The sequence below is a fragment of the Pyxicephalus adspersus genome, chromosome 2, assembly GCF_032062135.1.
Source record: "Pyxicephalus adspersus chromosome 2, UCB_Pads_2.0, whole genome shotgun sequence".
Taxonomy (NCBI): Eukaryota; Metazoa; Chordata; class Amphibia; order Anura; family Pyxicephalidae; genus Pyxicephalus; species Pyxicephalus adspersus.
The window spans coordinates 14,178,826-14,201,686 of NC_092859.1; the positions used below are offsets into that span (position 1 = coordinate 14,178,826).

Consider the following 22,861-nt stretch of genomic DNA (forward strand, 5'->3'; position numbering starts at 1 on the left):
GTTAGTGGAATACCAGAGAGGAGGAGGTTACAGTAGTCCAGACGGGAGATGATAAGAGCATGTACAAGGAGTTTGGTGGTCTCAGGGGACCGGTAGGGGCCGATTTTGGAGATGTTGCATAGGTGAAAGTGACAGGACCTGGAAATGTTCTGAATTTGGGGAGTAAATGAGAGGGCCGAGTCAAAGGTAACGCCTAGAAAACGTGCCTGAGGGGAGGGCCGAATAACAGTGTTGTTAACAGTTAATATGTCAGGGGGGGATTTGGAATTTGAAGGGGGGATGATGATGAGTTCTGTTCATCAATTGGCAATTGGGTCAAGCGGACAGGTAGTAGATGGAGATGATGAGAGAAGAGAGGAGACTTTATCCACATTAACAGGGCTGAGGGAGGTCAGTGATGACTTACAGGTGGAAGGGGTGGGTATGGTTGGAGTGGCCTGTGAGCAGAGACATCAAGTCTGATTTTTTTTCATTTTATCTCTAAAGTAGCTGGCTATGTCTTGGGCAGAGAAGGATGTTGTGGGGGGAGCAGGTGTGGGGTTTAGGAGGGAGTCAGTTGTTGAGAAGAGGTTGCGTGGGTTGGAAGCTTGAGTGGAAATGACAGCAGAGAAGTAATTTTGCTTGGTGACAGTGAGTTCTGTGTTAAAGCTTTGTAGTCCATTAGGTCAGCTCTGAGGCCAGATTTCCTCCACTTGCGCTCAGCTGCACGAACAGTCTAATGTATTTTTGGTGTAATTGTTGTGCCAGGGTCGGGGGTTGGCAGGGCGGGGGTATCTAAAGGTGGCAGTGGCAACTTTATCCAGAGCCAAGGAAAGAGAGTGGTTTACCTGGGTGGCAGCTTCATCTGGGAAGGTCATTTTGGATAGAGTGGTAGACAACAGCAACAATGAGGGGTAAGGGGCTAATTAGATGGACAGAGTGGACTTCAAAAGAAGTGAAAATGAGAGAGGGTGGGGTAGGAAGGACTCTGTATGTACAGTTAGGTGGGAGAAGGAGACCCACACGACCCCCTACTTTGATGCCAGGTCTAGGGGTATGTGTAACGTGCAGGCCTCCATAGGAGAGAGCAGCAGCAGAGGCGGAAGAGGAATGCCAAGTTTCAGTGAGAGTCAGAAAGTTCAGAGATTTAGAAAGGAGAAAGTTGTGTATGGAGGTTAATTTATTGCTAACAGGTCTGGCATTCTATAGAGTGCCAGAGAGAGGGGGTAGGGTGAATGGGTATGAGGTTAGGAAAAGGAAGTGTCTTGCTGAAAGTGTTTGGAAGAGAGAGGCTGTGAGGTGGACCAGGGTTGGGTGAGATGTCACCAGAAAGTCACCTAAAAGTATCAGTAGAGTAAAAAGGAGCAGTAGCACAGACAGAGAAGTCAGGGGAGTGAAGGAGCAGATAGACAATTTATGACTGGGGAGGAGAGGGAATAGTGCCAACAAAGAGAGTGCAGGGTGAATAATACATTTTAACAGATAATTATGAACCATATGGGTACAAAAAACAATGTGGTAAACTGAAGTCCATGAGAGCCGGTCCTGTAATATGTGCGTTAGTGAGGCTTCTAACCTTGTTGAGTTCTAGGAGTGAGATATGATGAGTCAGTCAAAGAGATGGCTTGATAAAATAGCAGTCCAGAAAGGCAGCAGCAGAGGATGTGTAGGAGTCCAGGTGGATAAATCAGTCCAAAGGCAGGAGATGGTATTTGCAGAGTAAAAATCTATGTCCAATTCTGTTCCAATTCCTGTGTCAATTCCCTGGAATAATTCCCATTGGACTTATAATTTGGGCACGTGACCAGGGTCCTAACGTGACCTTGCCTGTTGTTTAAATAGAAGTGTTTTGGGCCCTGAATATGGATGGACTGATGAGAGTAACAAGGAATTTGGGATATCAGTTGAACCTGTGTAGGGGAGGGGTTGGCAGGGCAAAATATTAATATGCACTCAGCTGGAACCAACGGATAGTTAACAGATAAATCTGTGGGGAGATTAAAGTTGGTGCAATAAATTCATCTACAATGGGAGACGTACCATACACAATCAGATGAGGGTTGCACGGAAAACAATGGCCGTAGGGGACCTTTTTTCCTGGTAGAGCAGCCAGCAAACTTTTAGCCTCAGGAAGATTCATCACAGGGATATCTCCAGTGGACATACTCCCATATAGTTTTTACCTGGCATGACTGTACTTGGCCAAATCGTAGAAAGGTTGTCTTAGGCAGGTCTTTTATTCCTCAATGTCTTTTAGCAGTTAGTAATATTCAATTGGACTTGTTCTTGTTATGTTGAGACATTTTGTAGCTTGGTCAAACCACTTCTTTATCTACATTCCTGACCTCCAAGGCTGGTTTAGTGTGAATAACTACTATTAGATAAACAATGACCTGGATGAATGAGATCCTTCACAGACCTAATTGCTCAATATTTTCAGATTGCCCTTTTGCAGACAAACTTTTAGGTATATCCAAATCCAGATCATTTTTGCTATCTTTGGATAGTTTGGGATGGAGCACAAAAAGCAACAGGAAAGTTAAAATTTGTCCCCAAATTGAGGGGAGATCCCTTGCCGGACACTAGCCATTGTAACTGGCGAATCTGGGTTATCTCCCTTCACCGTCCATATGGTGACTACTATTTTGGAAATTCACCCAGTAGCCAACAACTATCCAGCATGGAACAACTGTGCGGGACATCTACTTCTGTGCAGGAACTTGATGTAATAAAGACTGGTCACTGCTATTCTATTCCATTGGGCAGGATGACTGGTCTTGTAGCAGCCTAGCTGTAGTTTTCTGCCCATTAAAATATTTGGTGCACAAAGTAGAACTGCAGCCATCCTGGCCATTAGGTGGTAAATTTGAATAAAATGTTTGAGTCAGGAGTTTGGCTTAAAGTATAAAATACACAGAGTTAGCATTTTGAGAAAAGTCCAGTAAAGGCATCTGGTGTGCCTCTCAAGACAAGTTTCCTTTCAAAAATCTTTACTGTCCAGGGCAGGGATTCCAGGATGGTGGGTTGTGACACATTTATGTGTGGAAGCAGCACTATGTGTTGCAACCTCATCTCCCTCCCAGAGTTGCCAATCATCGCCTTGGCAAGCACTGGCAATAGAAATGCCAGTCCCTCTTTTCCCCCCAGCATCCCAGACGTACCTCCAGGGCTGCTACTGCAACTTTGATATTTACCTACCTGCATTGTACCCCCAATTTATTAGGCAAGGTCACCTTCTTATCCAACACTTATTGGCTGGTTAGGTTAGGTAAGTAGATCGCAGTGATTGGCAATATCTATTCAGAGCTTTAGCAGTAGCCCCATGGAGCATAGCAAAAAGAAAGAAAAAGCGCAAATCATGGCATAGTGGATCCTGGGTACCTTGGTGACAGCATTAGGGGGCACAGGGAGCAGTACCAAGGATTGGGAGTGGAGCAGGCTTATTGGTGGACATCAGGTGAAATAAAGGGTTTGAGGGGCTGGTGTCACCCTTAGGGTTGAGGGGTGCCTACATATCCACATCATGTGCCTGCTAAAGCTATAGCACCCCATTTTATAGTTATATGAACTTTTGTAATGACAAAGATTACTGCATAAATGTGCAGGGCCGTGCCATAAATATGCCATAAATAGCATAACAGTTTTGTTTAATCATCCTTCCTTACGCCACTCTTACTGTTAGGTGCAATTTGGCCATGCCTACTGTTCATCACATGGTCTATGGCAGGGGTCAGCAACCTTTACTATCAAAAGAGCCATTTTGCCTCCTCTTCCACTACAGAAAAATAGTCTGGAGCCGCAAAACATAACACAGTTTATAAACTTTTAAAAGTTTTAATATTTTTTTAATTTTACCTGTTACAACAAGTGCGCTCCCTATTGTGAAGGCTGGAATCCGGCTGGCAGTGAGGCGAGTGTACGCGCATACTCGAGTCCGGACCGCGGTAATCCGCGATCGCTGGCCGCGCGTACTTTCGCGCTTCCAGCGAGCGCGGATTTCATTGATGAATCAGGGGCATAGTCTTTTGTCTCCAGTCTTAGATAGCTTTAATAAATCAAGCCCATGTATTAATGGTAAACGTGACCCTATTATGGTAATATCCAAAACAAGAAATCTCTGTACCATGTTAGTCAAAATGCCACCATTCTGGATAGTTGAAAATCACTGGTGTAATCCTAATGGCTCTTCCAAATGGCGTAGATCCTGGAGCTATGAAGGCCCCATCAGACGGGAGGTGAATCAGCCAAACCCCTAAAAACCACTGGGGGATCCCTAGGGTTTCACAGAACCTTGGTTTTGAATGGCTGATGTAAAGTCTGTTTACAAATTCAGATTGTCTGTATACCATATATTATAGACTAAAATGAAGAATCCCAAATCCTAATCTGTGCTTTTATCTTGCAGTAGATTTCCATCATTCTGATTTTCATGTTTTATATTTTGCATAGGAATTCCATCTTCTTTTTTTTTAATAAAACAATATTTCCCTCGTTTTTTTTTTTGATGTATAATATATGTGGTGAGTCCTAATATGACGGCTAAAAAAACTCCAATACACACGCACACAATAGCAATCAGCATAGTGTTATCTGTAAAGAAATAAAATAACATAAAACATAGATCTTTTTACTACTTTTCTCATAAATGTATACATTTCAACCTGATTCTATTTATCAAAGAAAAATTTTAAAAAGTATAGTATATTTATAATTCAAAATTATATATATAAATATATATATTCCTAATTTTCATCCATGGGACAAAAACAGATACAGCTTTTCAAAACATTAGTTCTGTCCCTAGAGCATACGTCTCAAAACTCAACGTGTTTCACAGATCACCCAATGCCGATTCATCAGGAGTAATCAGAGATAGAATGTATCATCATAATTCAATCCAACTTGTTATAGATTGTATTATGATGATACATTCTGCCTCTGATTACTCCTGATGAAGCAGCAAAAGATGATTCGCGAAACACAGTGAGGTTTTACAAAAAAAATTATGTTTTAGTAAAGTGTGTATTAGATATTGTCTAATTTTAAGATACTGGCATATGCTGTTACCCTTTGATTTCTAAGTTTCAATGGAACTTTTGTCTGATGTTTATCATGGGAATCAACTGATCATAAACTATGCTCATTGGTTCCTGATAATTAGTAGAGACTGAAGCTGTCAGACCCAACTTCATAGCAGCCAGTTTTGATGTTCAAAGTTATCTGACAAATAAATAAGTAACAGTCCCACAGCATGAAGTATCAAAAAGAAGTTACATGTTATTTTTTATTTACCTGCATTGGACCCTTGGGTTTAGTGACTTTCCCTTTTTACAGCAACCCCTATATAAACTACTGCAGGTCATACAATGTTAATCAAAGAGAAGATCCACATCAATATGTCTGCAATAAAATATTGAATGTACACAAGCCCTACCGGTAAGGTACAATGGTGGTGATAAGGAATGACTCTATGAGTATGTCCACAATCGAGTAGTGGATTTTACCATCAGGTGGTACGACATGTAAGGCCACTAATAAAAAACAAATAGATGCTCACCAATGTCACTTTTTAGATCCCAATGTGCCAATGATTGTCCATGCTTGTTTGTAGCATAACAAGTGTAGTTCCCATTATGGCACCATGATGCCTTTTTGATGGTGATAGATCTATTGTCTTGGGAGAATTCCACTTGGGCATTGGGTGGGATTGTCCAGTTGTAAACAGGATGAGGCAGGGCATCTGAATAACAGGATAAGTTCACAGAAACTTTTGCACCAATTGATGATTTTGAAATGTTCACTGTTGGGGTTCCTGGTGGATCTGAAAACAAACAAAATATTTAAGACCAAATTTACAAAAAAAAAAAAAAGCCTACAAAAATATATAGGAATGCTAACAGGTGCATTTAAAGACATAGTTATAAAAGGCATGGACATGACACTTACATATCACTAAATAATAACTATAGTTATAAAACAAAATGTTGAAAGACAGGTTGTTTATTGCAGAAAGGACAGACAATGTACAATCTCCAATAAAACAAACTTACCTGTTTGCAATCATTTATGCACATGCTGGGAATTATGCCAAGTGCACATAAATTACATTAGTTTCAGCCTGACAATCAAAATGCCCAAAGTTTATGAACTTAGAAAAAGACACCGAAAAAACACTATCCCTACAGCGAAGCATGGTGGTGGCGTTTTTATGCTTTAGGGCCGCTATTCTTTAGCTGGAACTGGGGATTTAGTCAAGGTAAAGGGGATTATAAACAGTTCCTAATATCAGTCACTTTTGGTTCAAAACCTTCAGACATCCACTAGAAAATTGAGGATGAAGAGAAACGTCAATTTTCAACATAATCCCAAACATACCTCTAAATCAACAAAAGAATGGCTTTACCAGAAGAAAATTTATGTTTTGGAATGTCCCAGCCAATGCCCAGACCTAAATTCAATAGAAAATCTGTGATCTGAAGAGATGCCCTCACAATCTGACTGATTTGGAGCACTTTTGCAAGCACAAGTGGGTAAACTTTGCCAGGTCAAGATATGCCATGCTGATAGACTCCTACCCAGGAAGACTTAATGTTGTAATTAAATGAAAATGTGCTTCAACAAAGTAGAAGTTTAAGGGGGTGAACACTTATGCAAATTCTTTATTGTACATGTTTTATATCCCCCCAACAGATGTTTGTTTTTCAATTGAATTGTACAGGTTATACTGAAGGTCACACTAATGGTGGGAAAAGTTTTGAAATGATTTATTGTGGTCTCATTTTTCATATTATAAAAACATGGCATATTGACAGGGGTGTGTACACATTTTATTTTCACTTTATGCTTTAACCATCAGTGGCTGCAGGCACTGTGAAGAAATTCAGCATCATCGAAGTTTATAGTGAAGGCACAGAAATTACAACTCAACATTAGACCGACATGATGCTTTATCGACACTATGGCCATGTTAAATTTATTGTAACACCCCTTTTATGTCACATGTGTTTTGATGTTTTCATACTATTATGGAAAACTGTGGTTTTTATCAAATTTATTTGATTAATTCTTTCCAAACTGTTGCAATAAATGCTTTAAAGACACTGTGATTAGTTTGTCTTTATTTTCAGTATTATTACTTTTGTTGTGTGGCATGAAGTGCAAACTATACCTACAGACAAATAACGCCTGTGATATTGTGTAATTTAAGGAATGACAATATTATTATAAAATCTGCTATCCCTCATACATTGTTTGATAGTTTATACATACATTGCACTGTAACTTCTACTGATTTTGTCACTGTTCCTACAGAATTTGATGCTCGGCACATGTAGACTCCAGACATGTTTCTTTCTGCAGTGAAGTATGATGTGGATTGCAGGAACAGGTTGTTGAAACTGCATTGTTCTTCAGGAGTTGGGTTGCCATCAGAGCTACAACCAAACATTCTTTCTTGTCCATCTACCCAGATCAGAGAGTTAGGACAAGACACGTCATTGAACTCTGGTGGATCTGTAAGAAGAGAAAAAAAGAAGTTATTTCATCATGGACTTTCAGTAATACTCTACATCAATGACAAATGCTCATCTTGGTTGGTGAAAGTCAATACAGCTTCCTTTCAAAGACTGGTCACAGAAATCCTACAAAACATTGCATATCGATTCACCGAAAAATCTACTTACAGTGCACAGTCAGGGCCTCTTCTGCTGTAAATAGCACTTTACCATTTTCTTGTATGAATAATTCACAGGTAACAGAAATATCTGGTTTCCTTCTTGTTGCATTGATTTTTTCAACTAGGTCTGGAAATTGTACTCTCTTCTTTTCTACTCCATCCACACGTAACGACAGACCAAAATATTGGGCATTACCCTGAAATAAATTGCAGTCAATTTGCACTGGGTATCCCAGATTGATGACTTTCCTAGATGCCATTAAGGTCATATTGGGAGATTCTGTAAAATAAAATTATTTAGGTCAAGTTGTGGGTAACAGACTGCAATATATACGTAGGAATAAAGCAATTGTATCATTTAAAAAGAATTACAGTTTAAGTCTGATTTTATTGTGTATGAAGGTCAAGAAATAACATAGTGTCCATAAACTTCTAAAATTATAGCGAATGCTCTACAATAATTTTGTAGAAATACATGAAATATTTCCTGTGTGCATGTATGGGAGTTATGGTATCTCAGCCAGGCTAAACTTGAATGCAGCAGTGTTGAGGCAGATTGAAGTTGTCCAATCATCAAAAGTTCAGCCACCATGATGCTCCCTATACTGTTGCTATCCTGTCCTTTGGGCCTCTGGAGAAAGTGGGGGACTTGGGCTCAGTCTGACCTAATCTTACCCGGCCATGGCTGCAACACTTTAAAAATTTTAAAACACTGTAAAAAATTGGCCCTAGAAATAAGTTATTGTTACTGAGTTACTGTATATACTCAAATATAAACCTTTTCACCTGAAAAAAAATAGGAAAACTACATTGACTTGAATATTACCTAGGGCATATAACATGAAAATAATAAAATAAATAATAAAAGGAATGTGAATAAATACATCCATTGTTTATTATTTAAAACATTCTTTAAAGGGGAAAATTTGCATTATGTGGGCTCAGTCTGTTTGTTTTTTCTCCTCTTTTTTACAGGTTTAACATTTTGTACTTTTGTTTTAGTTATTGGTCTCTTGCTTTTTAATTGTCTTTTGTGCATTACTCTTAGTCACCAGTAGATGGTGTTGTGTCCCCATATTAAGTGTGTAAGAAATTCTAATAAAGTTTTTGGACTGCAAGTTTGTTATACACTTTACATGAGGACACTAAGTGCCACCTAGTGGTGTGACCTGCTTATAAAAAATCTTTTTCTAACAGAAGTTTCAGGTAAAAATAAAATCTTGGTTTACACTTTGGTATATACTAATACTAATACTAATATGATGCTGTATATACATGATACTATACCAGAGTAATATTTTTAGCATGGCCTAGCCAAGACTAATTCTAACTGAAAATAGTGTCCTTTAATAGAAAAAGTCACGTAGAATATTCAGAGGTTAAAATGTGTATGGTTTAGTGAAGAATATGCACTTACCATAGATAACTATAGTCTGATCACTTTGCTTGGAGAAATTGTAGACCTCAGATACACAGATCACTTTATACTGACCCTCAGTTAGGTTACTGGTATCCAGAGGGATTGAAACAAATGTATTTCCAGTGGCACTGAAGTTAGGAAAACCATCAACAGATAACTTTGTTGTGATATTTTCAGTGGGGAAGGAATGGAGGACCTCGCAGCTAATATAAGTCTGAGTCCCTTTTTCCATCCACTCCTCAACTCTGATGCGGGGATTCTCCGGCAGAGCTGCAATCAAAAGTGACACTCACTATATTCACCATATATACACAAAAAAGGAACATAAACCAAGTATATAAAAAACTTGAGTATAAACCAATTTTTTTTATGTATACACACACACACACACACACATATATATATATTAATATATATATATATATGTAAATATTATTTATTCATGATTTCCTGCTTACCATATGTCTTGATGATAACAGAGGGAGAGTCAACTGTTGCATTGGTGACTCTTGTAAGATTTAGTGTGACCTGGCAGGCAAAGTCCCGCATGTTGTCACTACGTCTAGCCATGAATTTAAATGTTTCCGTCAGATTATGTGGCTCTCTTCTAGTGTCTCCTTCATATGTTTTGTTAAGAAATACCACTCCTCCTCTGGTCACTGATAAAATGACGTATTTGACAGGAGCCACGCCATACGCTGAACAGGTGACTTCATGCTCTTTGTCCTCTTCCAGTTCCTCCTTCAGGTCTATGGTCATTTTAGATGGCAGAGCTGCAATGACACATGAGAGACCTTAATATTGAATGTGGAACATCACTGGAAACATACAGCTCTGGCATACTTTTTTTTACCAGTGGGTAGGGAATCAATGGGTGCATTTACCTCCAACATTGAATCTGATTTATTAACATTCTCCGAGACTGGAGAGGATACTATTTCATCAGTGAACCTGGGTGATCCAGCAAACCTTAACTGATTTCTTAAACGGCATTTGCTGTTTTTTAGCAAATGTTTTAAATCCTGGGCCAGATCCATTCCAGATTTGCTGGATCACCCAGGTTCAGTTATGAAAGTGTATCTTCTCCAGCCTTGGAGAGCTTTAATAAATTAGGTCCATAGTCACTATAGCAGTTGAGAAGAGATCTTTTCTTTTTCTTCTAACGTTGGAAAACAGGGAACGTATGCAAGCCAATGACAGCCTCCCTAGGTTTGAAAGTTGGATACAGGATTTATCACAAATTAACTCTTTTATTAGTTAAATTTGTATTTAAATAGAATCCAATTCAAACCTAAACCTAACATAAAAAAAAGAAAAAAGACTTTGACTTGAGTATAAACCTTTGGCATAAAATGTGACCATCACCTATTTATACCCATTTTTACAGGTTAAAGTAGTTTGAGTTATTTATAATAGATCATTTGTTCTTCAATGATCTTTACTGCATTTTTGTTGGTCACTGTCATTGACCACAAGACCATTCTAGACCACAACTAGTCTAGGACTATTTAGCCCCTTTTCTTGGAATTGGCAAGGATTACTATGTATGCAATCCCTAGGGTTATGGGCAGCTATCTAGTGGATCTCCTTTAGTGTTGGTCGAATATCTCACTATTCGATTCGACAGCTATTCGATCGGATAGGGCGATATTGTTCAGGTGATCGAACGTCGAATTCGAACACCATTAAAGTCAATGGGGGAAAATTCAGGTTATTTTTCGGGACTGTGTAGAAATGCAAGAGCAATCAGGGGAGTGGAGCTGACAGCTCCTCTCCCCTACCCTAATTGCTCTTGCAGCTCTAGTGTAACTATAGTATGTGTTCTTGGATAGAGATTCTCTATCCAAGAACACAGGAGTCCCACGGGACCTAACTGTACATACAGAGTCCCTTCTACCCCACCCTCTCTCATTTTCACTTCATTTGAAGTCCACGCTGTCCGACTCTTTAGCCCCTTACCCCTCATTGTTGCTGTTGTCTACCGCCCCCCTGGCCCAGTATCACAATTTGTGGATAACTTTGCATCCTGGCTCCCACACATTCTTTCCCATGACCTGCCCACCCTTATCCTTGGTGATTTTAATGTTGCAATCGATGAGCCCAACCTTCCCTCCTCAGCTAAACTGCTCTCCATTACCTCCTCATTTGGACTCACACAACACATCAATGGCCCCACACACATAGCCGGACACACTTTAGACCTGGTATTTTCTAAACTCTGCAACCTCACCGTCCTTGACAACTCACCATTTCCCCTCTCTGATCATAACCTTATCACTTTCAACCTATCAAACCCTTGCCCTCCCTTGCCACATCCCAGACTTGGTCAATGGCAGAGAGGTATCCATAACCTTGACCACAACCTTTTCTCAAACTGCCTTACGTCCCTAACCCCCTCCCTCTCGAAAATCACCTCCCCAGATGAAGCTGCAACCATGTTAAATCACTCTCTTTCCCTGGCTTTGGATAATGTCGCTCCTGCCACCTTCCGCTACCCCCGCCCTGCCAACCCCCGACCCTGGCACAACAATCACACCAAACAGCTACAAAAGTCTGTTCGTGCCGCCGAGCGCAAGTGGAGGAAATCTGGCCTCAGCGCTGACTTCATGGACTACAAAGCCAAGCTTCAAAGCTTTAACACAGAGCTCACTGTCACCAAACAAAATTGTTTCCTAGCAGTCATTTCCTCTCAAGCTTCCAACCCACGCAACCTCTTCTCTACAATTGACTCCCTCCTAAACCCCACACCTGCTCCCCCCACAACATCCTTCTCTTTCCAAGACATTGCCACCTACTTTAGAGATAAAATAGACAAATTAGACATGATGTCTCTGCCCACCGAGCCACTCCAACCATACCCACCCCTTCCACCTGTAAATCATCACTGGCCTCCCTCAACCCTGTTACTGTGGACGAAGTCTCAACTCTTCTCTCAACATCTCCGTCTACTACATGTCCACTTGACCCAATTCCCTCTGATCTACTCCGTGCCCATTCCTCCACCCTGGCCCCTGCCCTAACCGAACTATTCAACCTCTCCCTTTCTACTGGTAAATACCCCTCAGCTTTGCCGCTCTCTCCGCTCCTCCAATGACCTACTAATGACTTCCTCACTCATAACCTCATCACACGCACGGATACAAGACTTCTCTAGAGCTGCCCCCAGTCTCTGGAATGGTCTTCCTCGTCCTATTCGGCTTGCTTCTACTTTCTGCTCATTTAAAAGAGCGCACAAAACCCAGTTTTTCAAACTGGCCTACCCGTCTTCTTCTGCTTTCTGAAACCACCACTACTTCCCAGCACTACATATCTCCCATCCTATTGTGTGTGAAATTCCCCCACCTACTAGATTGTAAGCTCTTCGGGGCCGGGGTCTCTCCTCCTGTATCACTGTCTGTATTAGTCTGTCATTTGCAATCCCTATTTAATGTTTAGCGCTGCGTAATATGTTGGCGCTATATAAATCCTGTTTAATAATAATAATAATAATAATAATCCCCGGGCACTAGAGGTTAAATGGGGACAAGTCTCTCCATTCATTCACCTCTAGGGTTCTGTGCTGTCATCAGGGTTTACCTTTCCCCAGCCAATCACAGAGCACTTTAGGTGATGAATAGGGAGACTTGTCCTCATTTATCCTCTAGTGCTGGGGAATCCCACACTGACAGGAAGATTCCCACGGCTGCGCAACTGTGGGAATCATCCTGTCATTGTGGGATAACCTGTAAAAAAATAAAAGTTAGTTACACAAATCACACACATTCAATAAACTACTTTAACATTAAAGCCTCTTTTTTTTTTTTTTTAAAAAAACATTTTTGTACACAAGAATTTGCAAAGTCGAATCCAGTGTTTTTCGGGTTGGGTCTATCCGAATTCGAACAGCCATATTCTGACAACCCGAATTCGAACACCAACACTAGTCTCCTTACTAAGGGGGCTTACCCCTACCTTCAGACTCCTAAAACAATAATAATGTTGCTTCAACCTCTTCTTTTCTTCTGGCCAGCAAGGTTTCTAGGCTGCTGGTTTTGATATGGGGGGGGGGGTCTACATTTTTTTTGTTGATTGTTTTATAAAAAAAACACTACCTGCAGCTTTAAGGCAGTTCAAACATGTTATTTGAATGATTGATGTATACTAAATGTTTCCCTAAATGTTCCCAGCCAGCAATTGTCCCCAATCCCAAAACTACACAATACAAAATCTTGTGTAGAGTGGAATTTCCAAATGTTGCACAATTAAAGGGAAACTTGCTGATTGACTTAGGACATAAACTTGTTGATCAAAGCATTAGGTTGCTAACGAGCACATTGCAATGCAGGTAACCCCTTTTTTTTTATCAATGCTTGTTTTACATGCATGTATGCAGCTACTGACTTATATTAATAAAGGTCAGACTCTGGTTATAGCATCAAACTTTAATGTTTTGAAATTTTGTGATATTCCATGGAATGTACAGAGAATGTCCATGGTATTATGTATGTGCAAATAGATAACTAATGAATTACACTTTTATTTCTCAAAAAAAGAGTTTTAATCAATTGAAAATTTGTTTTGAGCCTCTATTTTTTGAATAATAAAATAACATTTATGGTTACTTGAGGATGAGGCAAAATTGTGTTGAAAGCATGTAGATGGAGTGTATTCAACTATGTAGATATTGATTGTAATGAATTACACTGTTGATCTTGTATTATAATTAATCAAACTGAATTGCAAGGAGTCATAATAATTGTTTATAGCTGTGATGGAATTTCTCATTACCAGTTCTTTTAAAAGAAAACATAACTGTGAAACGCGTCAGTAACAGATCAGTGTTTCGTTGATTGTGTAAAAGCGATATTGTTTTTCAGCTTGTTTCTAATGATAAGACATGTTTTATGGATGTTGAATGTCCTAAATAAACATATCTAAAAAGTCCCCAAAAAAACAATTTTGTTTTTTCAAAACAAAATGTTTGGAAAATACAAAATTGTGATATTTAAATAGATTTTTGAGAAGAATTGAGGGAATTGAATATTCTTCTTTACAATGTGCTTATATGAGATTGAGCAAAGCTTTCACATTTTTTAATGAAGTCTAAATTCTGGTATAACCAGAAGACATTTTGTACTAAACTAATGTAATTTATGAGCCTGGATCAGCTTGTCCCATAATAGTCTTCTCTAGTATTAGAGAGCTTTATTAATTAAGGTCTGATTTATAATAAAATATGATAACATTTATAGGAAGAACATACCATAAGGAATCACTCTGGTCTCAGCTTTGGTGACTTTCTCATTATTTGAATCTGCCACACATTTAATGGGTGAATCTTCCCAATCCTGAACTAAAACTTCAACGGATGAGGAGTAGTCTTCTTTTTTAGTAGAAAGCTTAGTCAGTCTGGTTTCCCAAACCACGTCCATACAGTTGCTGGTACATTCTAGAAGAACCGTTTGTCCAAATATTACAAAATCTTTATTACTTTTAATGTTTACTATACAGCAGTTCCCTGAAAAAGAAGAAAACGTCAAACAGGATGAAATACAATAGAACAATGATATATATATATATCCTTTAAATAATAATATAGGTCTAAAAAAAAATTATGGAAATTGGCTAGATACTTCATATTTTACCAGAACGAGCACTGATCACATATTAAGTCTGGGTTATTTTCTCATCCTCTAGGAGATGTTTGCCCTTCAACTGCAGCTCAAAACCCAACCCCCACTATGGAAATAGGTACCTTGGATTAGAAGATTATTCTATACAATCATAGATATAAAAAATATAACTATAAGAGTAATGGGAGCAAAGAAAAAAAGCTAAAAAATGGGTTTTATTGTAGTTGGCAGTTTAATATGTATTAGTTTTATACATACACAAGTTATAAATAATAGGTGTAAAACAATATTATGCCATATTCCACACAGGATATTACCTACAGGAGGTCCTTCCTATTAGGTGGATTAGGGTAGCTGTCCAAGCCACTATACATCAAATTTCCTAATGTATCAGCATTTTAGAGAAAATGAACCAAATGTCTCTTCTTTAACTGATGTGTTTCGCCTATAGGCTTCCTCAGGGGTACTTAAAAAAAAATGCTTGGCAGATACTATAAAAGTAAGCAAGCAAGTAAGAGTAGAGAAGATTTTTTTTAAAAAGAAGGGGTATTAGAACGATATGTTATCTTCTTAGTTGGGGGTGGTAAGGGGTCTTGATAGTACAGTTGGCAATCGAAAATCCAGCCATTGATTATCCGGTTCCTTCAGTTTTCCAGCATGAATTTCGGATAGCATTTTCAATACAGGAACTGTAGTACACTGTTTGGCCACTTATGTTTTATTGGCACTGTTCTGCACAAACAGCCGATACCTATCCACAAATATGGTCCAGGGCAGTGATATAGGAAAGACACGTTACTCATGTACCCATCCTTACATATTGTCAGGGTTTCTACCAACAGGAACAAAAGGGAGACCAGCATTGGCAGCATACACTACATACAACAGCCACAAGCCAGGGATAAGTTAAATGCATTTATTGGAAGCAAGCAAAATGTAGGTCCTGGGATACAGATCCAATGCTAAGGCAATGAAAGGCTTTTGAAGCCAGAATATATAGCCCTACTAATAACAAGCAACCGGTGTTGCCAAACTGGGAGTTGACTCTGCAGCGGGCCGCCTGCTGGTTGCCAGTGGAAGCACATGCAAGGTGTGCTAAACCACAGTGCCATCAGCAGGTGACATAGGGAACTGCAGGTTTCCTGAAACATAAATAAGATGTATTTTTATTCCTAATTTGAAATTATATCAATTGTTTTAATAAAACAGAAGTTCTTCTTATACCCTGTTTTAGTGATAACGCTATAGAGATCTTTACCTGAATATATTTAGGTGTTAAAGTAGATTTAAACCGTGAATAAGTGTTTCTCAACCAGGGTTCCTTAAAAAATTGCTAGGGGTTCCCTGATCCATAAGTGCCTTTTAGATCAAATTAACTGATGCCAATGATCTTTTTGGCAATCAGTAAAGGTGACATTCTTTACCCTGACCAGCAATGTACGAGGCATTTTTGACATAAAACTGCCAATTTAAAATTAGTGAAAATGATTTTTGAAATGACATCCACAGATAAAGTTGTGTGAGAGAGTTTAGTAATTGAGTTTACACGTACTACAATTATGCCTGGGAGCATAATGCGCTGTAGGTGAAAATGTACAGCAGGCTTGTCACACTGTTGAAGGTGATGGCTAGTGGTTAAATCTGGACCCACAGTGCTGGTGTGTGTACAGAGGTGTCACATTGGAGTGGGGAGTGCACACTATTTCTGGCAGAACGGGTAAAGTATATACTCAAATATGAACTGATCTGAATATATACTGAGCTACCTACTTTTTCCAGAAAAACATTTTTTAACATAAGTGTAAACCTAGGGTCACCATCACTGCTAAAATTCAAAACAGTATTTAATAGAAATAACAATAAAATGAATATGAATAAATACACCCATGGTGTGAATTATATTAAATTAAAGGGGATTATATTAAAGGGGATAATAAAATCACTTAGGCCCAGTCTATCTCCTACTACTACCATTAGACGGTAATATGTTCTTCTGTGTGTAGCAAGCTCTAATAAGAGTTTATTATACATTTTACATGATGACACAGCACCATGTGGTGTGGTGTCCTCTGCACAGGGACAAAGGAGGATCCCATGATACTCAGACTACCCAGTCTCAAGGCACCATATCAGCTCAGCCAATATAGGTAGTAATACCTGTAGCCAAGTTTATGTAATACTTCCCACTGCTATTTGGTTAGTGTGGGGGGTGTAGAGTGATGAGCTGATTTATGGTCTAAGTCCAGCCCCCAGTGGGAAGGAAATTGACCCCTTCATCTTGGCACACCACTATGTTTTGGGTAACAACTCAGTGGCTGTAATTTCTCCATTTTGGCTAACCTCTTTATCCTGGTTGACATTCCAATCATGGCTAAGACACCTTTATATTGGCTAACTTCTTCATTGTTGGTGTGACGACCTCATCCTGGATGACTTTGCCATACGAGTCCCCCCTTGTTCCTTGCTGACCTCTCCACTTTGGCTTACCTTTTCAACTGTTTTATTGTTATATTTGCCTATCATTAATAATATTTGTACATCATTCTTACTGAACAAACCCACTTCAGTTTGGCCATGTATCACTTTACTCAGTGTTACAATGTTGGATGAATTTAAAATGGCGGGTGCTGGTAAACCATTATATTTCCCAACATATATTTAAGTTTCATTTACAAAAAAATTCACATGCTCTTTCTCTTGTGATATGCTCTCACATTACCACTCGACCCCACCCCCACTATTCTTGACATTTTGCAATCAACATATTTCATACTAATATTCATCTGCTCCTACCGGTATATTATTAACGGAACATACACTCTACTAGATATTAGTTCCAGCGCTGGTGCAATTTCAATTAAAAATAACTTCACAAAGTAAAAGCAAAATAAATTACATATAAATTATCAAACGTTTTGGACAGGTTAAGACCCACAGCTGAAACAAGTCCTCCGACGAGGCTCCCGGCTGAACCTTGTCAGTGGCTAGGTTGTCATATTGGTCATGTGGCTGGGTTTGTGAGCCGAACCACTCACATCACCTCCCATTCATTCTCTATTAGGCTTCTTGCTTTAGGATTGAAAACATGTACTAACAAATAGCAAATTACTTTTAAGAAACCCATTCCAGGTTTGCTGGATCACCCAGTTTCCCTGATGAAACTTAACTTAACTTTATACAGTGTATTTATTATTTTTTTCCTTTACAGGTTTCTGTATTATTCAAAAGCTGCATGGTTCCACAAGACTTGCTCTAAACATAAGTCAGATTGGTTTGTTTAGTTCCCACGTGGCAGTAACTATATCAACCAAGCACAACAGGGGCACAATCATGATGAAGCTTGTACAAAAACTGATCATTTTTAAAATGTGGCTGAAACTTCTATCCAAACAACAAAAAGTATAAAAAGTTATTGATATTATACACACAGGTCAGCTCAACAGCAAAAGGGATCATGCTAAGTGATCTGTAGACTGCAAAATATATATATATATCATTCATGGAACACCCCCATACCAAATTCATTTTTTTAGGATGTGTATAAAACAACTTCCACGCCATTTGCTGGACATAATGCAAACTCTTGGTGGCTGTGCCATAATGGGCATCTGAAAAGTTCTTTTAAAAGAACCATTTTGGCAAGGAGTTGTTCTCCACATGTTTCCCACATGGTAATGTATTTTCTCGGCATGCTTTAGTTTGTTCTTTCAAACCAAAACCACACAAACTGTAACTGTGAACCAGCAAAGTGACTGCTTATAAAGAGCAGTAATTCAGAAACTTGATGCAAAGAATTTTTCTTCTATACCTTATGAAATATTATGTCTAAACTATCTAAAATCATCGCCACTCTTAGGTAGAGCTTACCTTTATTAATGAAGATATTCATATGGAATACAGCCAGCAGTACCCAATAGATTCCCATGGTGAGTTATAACGCAGAGAATTGTAGGACAGAGGACCCTGATAATGAAATGAGTGAGTCAGTTTCTCTTTCTAAACCCCGTGGCTCAGAATGTGGATGTCATGTACTATGTAAAACAAAATTTATGAACTTTAATTTGTTTCTGGTAAAGCAGAACTTCCCCTCCCTTTCTTAGGTTTGACGGAAGTGGTTTGATGGACGTTTACTCGTCAGCATATCCGCCTCAGTTTTCCCCTTTGACTTTAGTCTTGCCACCAGTTGCAGCTCCTGCTCCCCTTCACCCTATAACCAGTGCATTTTCTTGTCATTATCCCAATGCCAGTATTTATAGCACTGGTATTGACATATTAATGCCACTCAGCACTGAGCATGGGTAAAGCCATTGGTATTCAAAGGTAAAGCATGCTGCGCATCAAGGCGGTAAAGTAAGCACTCCTGATGGGATAAAAAATAAATTAGGGCAGAATGGGGTGCTAGGCAATGTAGCAACTTTGACGCCATAATAACTTGAATTGACATTAGATAAGAATTGCAATAAGCATAGAAGAAGAACCCCCCAGCAGTGTGACTTCTCTGTGCTGCCATAGTCCTTTTTCCACTCCTTTAGAAAATAATATTGCATTCACCCACCCCATCACCATTTTATCAAATCAACTTAAAATATTTTAATTCTTTTTTATCTACCAGAGACATTAGCAACACAATCAGTACAGGCTTACTTATTTTGAAACTTTTCCATCATCTTGGAATAACCAGACATACAACTGTAAGTAATCAACACATTCATTATTTTATTATGTGACATCCATCCGAGATTAACTTTATTACTATATATTTGAAAGCCATTTTCCAAAAATATAAACATCTTGGGCTATCTTCTGATATGAACAACTTTGTATTCTTTATTTTATGAATGAAGCTACCTGATTTTGAATTTGTACCTGTAACAACATATGTACGTTCTGTTTAACCAATGTAGTACTTCTAGATTTTTGAAGCATCAAATCATTTTGATAGAATAATCTCTACCTTTACATTGCAAATAGATTATTATTGATTTACTAGGATGAAACAATTGTTGATAAATATCCTTTTTGAATATTATAGTTTGGGTTCAATAAGCCTTAATATCCCCTGATGAAGCCAAATTAGGCGAAACGTGTCAGATAGAGACTTGTTATATGATTCTGGGAACTCAAACAACACTGTCTGTACAAAAATAGTGTTGGAGTAGTTCTTGGGGTGATTGTGTTTTCCTCTTGAATAAAGCATGAATATAATACTGTATAATTTCATGATTGTATTGAATTTATAAATCACTGTAACTACTTTAACAAGAAATAAAGTTAATGCTTTTATCTGTATAAACTTGGTGCCTAAAAAGCCTCTTCTCTTTCTCTTTTCTCCCTCATCTCCTTTGAAGTGGCAAGAAGGTATACAACTTCACCAATAGTGTAGTTTAGTGGGTCTTTACCGAATATTTAAATCTGTAACTGGAAAATAGGAAAAAAGTAAAAGATTGCAAAATGGACCAATCACCTGACCTAAAAAATGGAAAGCAGAACACAGCAGAATAAAATGTTTCTTTGTATATAGCCAGGTTAACAAAAAGGCTTTGAGTTCAACCAATAGGGAAATAAATAAAAATACTATTAAACTTGGATATTCTAGATAAAAACCTTTATGGCACAGATGATCCAGAGGAAGGAAAAAAAAACTTTATAAAGCGTGATTACAGTGTATTTCATTATTACAAAGACACTTTTCTTATAGGAAAAAGATTTATTTCAAAAGCTATTAAATAAAACACATTCAAATTTTATTTACAGACATGCATTACACATTACTTAAGAGTTGTGGATAAAAAAATAAAATGACAAATATCATGCAGACTAAAGGGAATTAGACAATAATGCTGCCACTAGATCTGTTTTTTTTTCACTTCCTTTGACAGGCCAAGATGTTCTGCAGCTTTATTTTAACAAACTTTAAACTAAAAGAAATATTGTTGCTGTAACAATTTCAGTGCAGAACCATCAGCATTGTTAAATGAAGTATAAAAATAATAAGATCTACAGGCAGGACTAACAGCTAATAAAACTTATTGGAAATACAAAAACTTCCATGGTAATGCTCATGTTGCCTACAGGTATACATTGGAGATGATAAAACAGTTTTTGACTAGGAATAAATCTCTGGGTCTGATATAATGTACAGTGTAACACTATTATTATTTTATTCTTATTTATATGTGGAGCTCAATCAGTGCATTTCCAGAGCTGAATATTTTATCCTATGATCCTGAATTAAAGTTAAAACACCTTTTGCTCAAAAAGTTGTCCAGTTAACACCAAGTAAGCTGAATAACATGGCGAGGAGGGTATTTACCCACTTTTATTGTAGTAATGGAAAGTCCTATTAAGCCCCTTTAGGGCCCTTGCAGACCCATCTGCCCTCTCTACGGCACAAACAAATGCTGCTGTGAGGCAAATTGTACTGGGGGCAAAATGATTTGCACTCAAGAAATATATATTTATATATTAATTCATATATCAAATAAAAGCAAAAAGTGAGTTATCATCAGCCCAAAGGGTTTTCTTTTTTTTTCTTTTATTCAATATATTATGATATATGGGAAAAAGCATTTCTCTACAGGATCACCATTGTCCACTCTTGCTAAGAATCATCACACCTGTGGCCAGAAGTGACATGTCACATGTAGCTGCATGCACAAAATGATTCAAGTGAATAAGAGAGGTTGAGACCCTGGTTGGGCCCAGGGGAGAACACTGAGACTCCCTGAGGGTCTGAAAGGGCCCCTATTGGGACATAAACCTTTTTTCTTTGCAAATATAGACCACTAAGGCTGGGTTCCCACTTGTGGTGAGGTAGTGGTGCATTTACTGCTTCCTCTTGCCATGAAGCAATGGGTCTTGGGAGATGCTATATGTTCCCCCTGGTAATAAATAGAAGCTGCTAGTACCACTTGCTGCTGCCAGCTGGTAAATGTGCAGATACTGGAAATTTAAGAAACCTAGCCCCAGTTTGAGATGAAGCGGCTGGCAAGGTGCAACTGAGGAAAGTCTGAACTGACCTGATCATTATAAGTGATCAAGTCAATATTTTGGAAAACATTAACTGAATAAAAACTAAAATAGCAAACCTTAAAGAATGGGATCCATTGGACATACCCATGGCATTACCATTAGGATGTCATGAAGGAAACTCAGCTGTAGGTGACTCTCCTCAGACTCTCCCAAAATGAAGAGGGGACCCTTAGGTGATTCAAAAGAGTATCTAAGTGTAGACTGACTTCTTCATGTGAGTTACATATCACTGATACTTTGCACAGAGTGTAACATTTTCATTTATTGTTACAGCTCACTGGACTGAGATCCTTCCTTAATCTGCCACAAAAACTCTACCATCCAGTGCCAAAACATGATAAATTGCAAATACTGTGCAAAGCAATAAAGCTGTTATTGGTTGTTCACAGAACAAATCACAGGAAAATACAACACTGATTTCTGGTTGTTATACTAGACAAAAGACTAAGACTAAAGCTCATTGTCATTGATCACTACATAACATAGTTTGATATCTGAGTTCTGCATTAGGAGACATGGGCCTTTTTACAGCAAATGGGTTACTAAAAGGAGTTTGGGCTGTTCACAAAGGCAAAAAGGAATTATCCCCTTGCAAGGAATATATCACTTTGCTTAGTCAAGGAGATGAAGCTTTGTTGACTTCAACCAGCCAATCATATGCATGAAAATTCCTGTTTTTTTATCTCCTAGGACATGATTGGGTATTTTTCTGTTCATCGCATTCATTAAATTAAGTCAATTATCCCTTGTTAGGTGATAATTCACCTTGGTAAGTGAACAACCTAAATTCCTTAGTAAATCAACCTTAATGAGAGAAACTTTAGGTAGTAGCTGCAATTGTTCTCAACCTTTGTTACCAGGTCGCTGGGATTTGTCCAGTCTTTGAAGGTAAAATATAAAACCAATAACAATTAAATATATAACCTAGCTTATCAGACATTTTTGTTACAATGTACAAAAATAAAACATCTATTTACAGCAAACATATAACATAAAAAATAATTCTGGGATATGCAATAAAATATACAGAATATAAATGTCAACTAAATGGGAGACAATTTGGACAAAATATTGCTAGTTCCTGATGTCCGAACCCCAGCATTATAATCTTTGGTACAGAGGATCAGAAGAGATCAGTGCGCT

At 38.3% G+C, this 22,861-nt stretch overlaps 1 protein-coding gene and 1 long non-coding RNA gene across 2 annotated transcripts; both read right to left on the bottom strand.

Annotated features, from left to right (window-relative positions):
• Nucleotides 1–4,215: 4,215 nt before the first annotated feature.
• Nucleotides 4,216–18,727, bottom strand: LOC140322951 (intercellular adhesion molecule 1-like). The gene is made up of 8 exons (XM_072399622.1): nucleotides 18,554–18,727; nucleotides 14,317–14,571; nucleotides 9,533–9,847; nucleotides 9,072–9,344; nucleotides 7,662–7,934; nucleotides 7,249–7,491; nucleotides 5,537–5,800; nucleotides 4,216–4,569 (listed from the first exon to the last, which is right to left on the bottom strand). The coding sequence occupies exons 1-8, from the start codon at nucleotides 18,609–18,611 to the stop codon at nucleotides 4,361–4,363; spliced, it is 1,890 nt and encodes a 629-aa protein (XP_072255723.1). The 5' UTR covers nucleotides 18,612–18,727; the 3' UTR covers nucleotides 4,216–4,360.
• A 396-nt stretch (nucleotides 18,728–19,123) lies between these two features.
• On the bottom strand, nucleotides 19,124–22,444 carry LOC140322953 (uncharacterized). Its single transcript, XR_011919280.1, has 2 exons — nucleotides 20,051–22,444; nucleotides 19,124–20,007 (listed from the first exon to the last, which is right to left on the bottom strand). It is a non-coding gene; the product is annotated as an uncharacterized lncRNA (long non-coding RNA).
• Between the last annotated feature and the right edge of the window lie 417 nt (nucleotides 22,445–22,861).

What these genes read in the sequence shown, in the direction of transcription:
- LOC140322951 (XM_072399622.1), bottom strand. Translation starts at nt 18,611, where the DNA reads ATGGGAATCTATTGGGTACTGCTGGCTGTATTCCATATGAATATCTTC. An exon ending in GACCAGAGTGATTCCTTATG is followed by an intron (nt 9,848 to 14,316) that starts GTATGTTCTTCC and finishes GTGTCATTGCAG; the next exon opens with CTCTGCCATCTAAAATGACC. An exon ending in TCAGACTATAGTTATCTATG is followed by an intron (nt 7,935 to 9,071) that starts GTAAGTGCATAT and finishes TTTATTTTACAG; the next exon opens with AATCTCCCAATATGACCTTA.